This window comes from Hippocampus comes, unplaced genomic scaffold (assembly GCF_001891065.2).
Source record: "Hippocampus comes isolate QL1 unplaced genomic scaffold, H_comes_QL1_v1.1 scaffold125, whole genome shotgun sequence".
NCBI classification, from domain to species: Eukaryota; Metazoa; Chordata; class Actinopteri; order Syngnathiformes; family Syngnathidae; genus Hippocampus; species Hippocampus comes.
In genome coordinates, this window is record NW_017805453.1 from 2,711,649 (window position 1) to 2,716,662 (window position 5,014).

The 5,014-nt window shown below is 44.4% G+C and overlaps 2 protein-coding genes across 4 annotated transcripts in view; both read right to left on the minus strand.

Moving 5' to 3' along the window:
- The window catches only part of LOC109518472 (arf-GAP with coiled-coil, ANK repeat and PH domain-containing protein 3), a 14,949-nt gene extending 10,446 nt beyond the window's left edge, over nucleotides 1-4,503 (minus strand). The window contains exons 1-5 of one of the 3 annotated variants that reach the window (XM_019874309.1): nucleotides 4,168-4,503; nucleotides 4,037-4,094; nucleotides 3,159-3,278; nucleotides 2,564-2,617; nucleotides 2,242-2,300 (exon numbers count right to left, since the gene is read on the minus strand). In XM_019874309.1, the coding sequence (XP_019729868.1) occupies nucleotides 2,242-2,300; nucleotides 2,564-2,617; nucleotides 3,159-3,278; nucleotides 4,037-4,094; nucleotides 4,168-4,235 (359 nt within the window). In that variant the 5' untranslated portion in view covers nucleotides 4,236-4,503. Of the gene's footprint in view, nucleotides 1-195; nucleotides 253-794; nucleotides 934-2,241; nucleotides 2,301-2,563; nucleotides 2,618-3,158; nucleotides 3,279-4,036; nucleotides 4,095-4,167 lie in introns of those variants that run through there. The other 2 variants (XM_019874311.1, XM_019874312.1) reach the window with 2 other exon arrangements.
- LOC109518474 (arachidonate 12-lipoxygenase, 12R-type-like) lies at nucleotides 1,237-1,840 on the minus strand. The gene is made up of 2 exons (XM_019874314.1): nucleotides 1,595-1,840; nucleotides 1,237-1,437 (listed from the first exon to the last, which is right to left on the minus strand). Exons 1-2 carry the CDS (start codon nucleotides 1,823-1,825, stop codon nucleotides 1,252-1,254), a joined length of 417 nt encoding a protein of 138 aa, XP_019729873.1. The 5' UTR covers nucleotides 1,826-1,840; the 3' UTR covers nucleotides 1,237-1,251.
- Nucleotides 4,504-5,014: the final 511 nt, after the last annotated feature.

Here is a 5,014-nt window from a genome sequence, read left to right on the forward strand (position 1 = left end):
CACGCACGCACGCACGCACACACACACACACACACACACACACACACACACACACACACACACATTTTTAGACTCGCACCGAATCCCGGTTTGACATCCTAATCCAACACACACACACACACACACACACACAGAACAGCATTATTTCCGCGCGCGCGTGCGCGCGCATGTGTGTGTGCGCGTGTGGTGCGTTCTCACAGTGTGGAAAGTGAGCAGCTCCTGCAGGCCTTGCTTGAACTGGCTCAGGCAGTTCTAAGAAGAGAAGACAGAAAAATTGTCGAGCATAGGTGTCAAACTCTGGTCCTCAAGGTCCATCTGCCTGTTTTAGATTCCTCCCTTGTCCAGCATACCTGATTCAAATGATCAGCTCATCAGCAAGCTCTGCAGGAGCCTGACATTGATACTGATCATTTGAGTAAGGTGTGCTGGAGGAGGGAAGGGAAGCATTTCAAATACGCAGGGTACAGGCGAGAATTTGACACCTGTGCTCTGAAGGTACGTATACCACTTGCGGTACAATGGCGCTCTCTAGTGGTGCGTGAAAACAAATCACTTCATAAGAAACAAAAGTAATACTGTACATTTAAAACATGAAATGTAATCAAACATAAAAATTAACGAAAATATCTTACGATGGGAAGAAAATTTTGGGAGATCGCGATTGGTTCCTTATTTGCCTTGCCTCACAATACCACCTGGAGAACTAAATATTATATCATTGAATATTTTAGTGAAGTTGTAAAAATCCAAGAGGCACTGTTTAAAAAGGTTCTACAAAGCCGGTGGGTCCTCACCGCAATGACGCCGTCCTCCTTGTGTAGTGCGAAAAGCTCAGACATGCCTGCAAGGAACATCTGATTGGCTGCGTTGTATGCTTGTCCCGCCTCCACCATCTTGCCGCACAACCTCGTTACCTGATTGGTGGCATGACAAATACTTTCAGAAGACCAATAGCATGTTGACCTTTCAAACAATAGCTACTTTGAAAATATATGTAGCCAACCATACATTTTAACCCCAGCCACGATATGTTGAAGGTAATATAGAGACCAAACTACAATACCTTTTTTAAATAGTTAAAGTTCTCCCATAATGATGGGTTCGATGAATGTGCATGTTAACTGGTTGGGTTCGGTACCTCTAAGAAGGTTAAGAACCACTGCATCAAAGAGACTGAGCTATGATCGGAGGTGAGTCGGACTATTTTCAGTACCTCCTGCAGAACCGCTCTACCTCACTTTATTTATTTATTTATTTTAAATCTTTAAGTACATTGGCATAAAGTAATGTCACCTGAATGGCAATAGGCATCAGCTTATCATCGGGCCTTTTGTGAAACAGGACGAGGGGCGCCATCATGTACTGCTGAATCCCTTGGACCGTGTTTGCCTGCAGTCCGTCCAGGTGTTTGTAGTCACACAGGTATATGTTGCCTCGCTGTTTGAGGGCCAAAAATTTATTTTGGAGCGTAGATCGTAGATGGGCTACTGCATAAAGTACAATGCCGAGATCTTGTGCCTTTGACAAAACGGTCTTTTCATCTTCAAATCGAAAGTCAAAGAATGTGATGAAGACTATGAGACAAACTCTTTACCTTCAACTCATTGGACAAGTTTGAGCCATTGGGAATGAAGACCATGTCGTCAGTCACGGGGAAGTTGCCGGGCAGAGTTTTACAACGTCGAATCAAGGTGGGATGGGGGCCGTTTAGGTACTGGTAGGCAAAAAAATCATCCTCCTTCCAGTGTTGCTGAACATAATCTGGGAAAAAGTTTTCCGTCACCATACAAGAACACCCAAGAATTTCAGCTTCCAGCTGGATCATTTAGGACACTTAAATGTGCAACGTCTACAGTGAAAAAGCAACTTGATTTGGCTAGATTAGTTGCTGGATTAAAAAAAAAAAAAAAAAAAAAAACAACTACGGTAAACTACCACGTGATCGAGAAGTGCGCCTTGACTCGCGCCAAGAGTGACATACTGTAGACGAATGTAACAGAGAATCCAGTAATTTTTCAAAACATCTTTCAAATTCCGAAATGAATAACACGGAAATAATGTCGGTTATTTATCCTTTCTGTGTGGCCTGGTACTGAATGACCACGGACTGTATGGGTCCGCGGCCCGGGGGTTGAGGACCGTTGTTTCAAACCTTGGATTAGGATGTCAAACCGGGATTAGGTGCGAGTCTAAAAATGTGTGTGTGTGTGTGTGTGTGTGTGCGCATAGGAGTGTACTTACCGCTTGCAGAGGCTGCTGAGCTGATGGCTGATGGCTCGCTGACTCTGATCTAGCAACATCTGAAAGCACACACACACACACACACACGCACGCACGCACACACACACACACACACACACACACACACACACACACAAAAATCCAAGCTGACACACACACACACACACACACACACACACACACACACACACACACATTTTTAGACTCGCACCGAATCCCGGTTTGACATCCTAATCCAACACACACACACACACACACACACACAGAACAGCATTATTTCCGCGCGCGCGCATGTGTGTGTGCGCGTGTGGTGCGTTCTCACAGTGTGGAAAGTGAGCAGCTCCTGCAGGCCTTGCTTGAACTGGCTCAGGCAGTTCTAAGAAGAGAAGACAAAAAATTGTCGAGCATAGGTGTCAAACTCTGGTCCTCAAGGTCCATCTGCCTGTTTTAGATTCCTCCCTTGTCCAGCATACCTGATTCAAATGATCAGCTCATCAGCAAGCTCTGCAGGAGCCTGACATTGATACTGATCATTTGAGTAAGGTGTGCTGGAGGAGGGAAGGGAAGCATTTCAAATACGCAGGGTACAGGCGAGAATTTGACACCTGTGCTCTGAAGGTACGTATACGACTTGCGGTACAATGGCGCTCTCTAGTGGTGCGTGAAAACAAATCACTTCATAAGAAACAAAAGTAATACTGTACATTTAAAACATGAAATGTAATCAAACATAAAAATTAACGAAAATATCTTACGATGGGAAGAAAATTTTGGGAGATCGCGATTGGTTCCTTATTTGCCTTGCCTCACAATACCACCTGGAGAACTAAATATTATATCATTGAATATTTTAGTGAAGTTGTAAAAATCCAAGAGGCACTGTTTAAAAAGGTTCTACAAAGCCGGTGGGTCCTCACCGCAATGACGCCGTCCTCCTTGTGTAGTGCGAAAAGCTCAGACATGCCTGCAAGGAACATCTGATTGGCTGCGTTGTATGCTTGTCCCGCCTCCACCATCTTGCCGCACAACCTCGTTACCTGATTGGTGGCATGACAAATACTTTCAGAAGACCAATAGCATGTTGACCTTTCAAACAATAGCTACTTTGAAAATATATGTAGCCAACCATACATTTTAACCCCAGCCACGATATGTTGAAGGTAATATAGAGACCAAACTACAATACCTTTTTTAAATAGTTAAAGTTCTCCCATAATGATGGGTTCGATGAATGTGCATGTTAACTGGTTGGGTTCGGTACCTCTAAGAAGGTTAAGAACCACTGCACTAAAGTATCGGTTTGTTGTCATCTTTGTGCCAAGGAACTATTTTTAAATGACTTGAGTCAGTTCCTTAAGGTATAAATATTTTTTTACTGCCACCTTGTGCCATTTAGTGCTAAGGAACTACTGCATGTTAGAATGAGTTGAGTAGTTCAATTTACAGAAAAGCAGTGCAATGTCACATGCTACGTGTGGCATCTTGATGCCATGGAACGACTGTGTGTGGAAGTAAGTTTAGAAGCGTCACTTAAAGGCAAAAATTGTGTTTTGTCATCATCTTGTGGCATCTTGTTGCCATGGAACGTTGAAGTGAGGTGAGGAGTTTCATTTAGACAGAAGCATTGCATTGGTGGCAAGAAGCTCTGTGAGTTTAAACATAAATATTGTTTCTTGGAGACTTTTGGTGCCAAGCTTTCTGTTAAAATGAATTGAGGAGCTTCATTTCGACAGAAGTAGTTGTATCTTGGTCATTTGAGGCAGGGTTTGGTCCCTGGGGACAGTCAGTGTCGCACCTTGTCCAGCTGTGTCTGTAGCAGAGAAACGTCCTCCTCACATTGATCCAAGTTCCGCCTGAACAACACCACAACGCACGAAAATTGAGGTAGCAGCTCACGCCACAACTAATCGAGCGAAAGCTGCTCACCTGAAGTCAGGAGAATCCGCGACGCATTCCGAGAAATCCAGCAGCGCGTCCATGTTGAGTGACGGCATTTGGAAACTACACCGTCACCGAGTGCGCTGCCACCACAAATCACCCGTTACTCGGATACCTAACACTCACCGAGACTGCGCATAGTCGGAACACAGTTCTGTTCAACATGCACGCTTACGACAAAGACGGAAACCTATTGCGTTTTCTAGATGTTGTTTCTTATGTAATAAAACTTATGTGGGGAAAAGAGCAGCTGTCTGCATCCCACACGTCCAAAAGTGATGCTAACGGGGAAGCACCGCGCCCCCAACCCACATCCGGACTGAATTCAGCCTGCAGAGACACCTTGTGAACGGGAGCGGTATCACGTCCGTTAATTCTCAAGACTAGGGCAGTTTTTGTCATTTAAATGTAAATATTTTACACTCTTGTTAATAATAAAGAATTGTGGTGTACATCTTGAGTTTGTTTAGGTCCTATGCGGTTTGGGTCAGAAACACTGGCCAAGGGCGTCATCAGTCATCGCACGTGGCAGTGCCGCCGTTTTGCTCCGGAGCACGTCATCAGAATGCGCGGGCATTGTTGGAGAAGAAAGAATGGCGGCTTTCGTTAACATGTACACAAGGCAACTGTTCAGAATCGCGAAAATTACTTTGCCAAACGAACATTGCCAGATAGAAAGCAATTTTCCGACCCATATGGGATTACAGAGTGGGAAGAAGATGTTATAAAGTGGCCCGATGTCCAATGGGCACACAAATATCTTTATTTAGTGGAAAATGTTTACATGAGAGAACAACTGCAAGCACTAGTGATGGGAATTCCGGCTCTTTTTAGA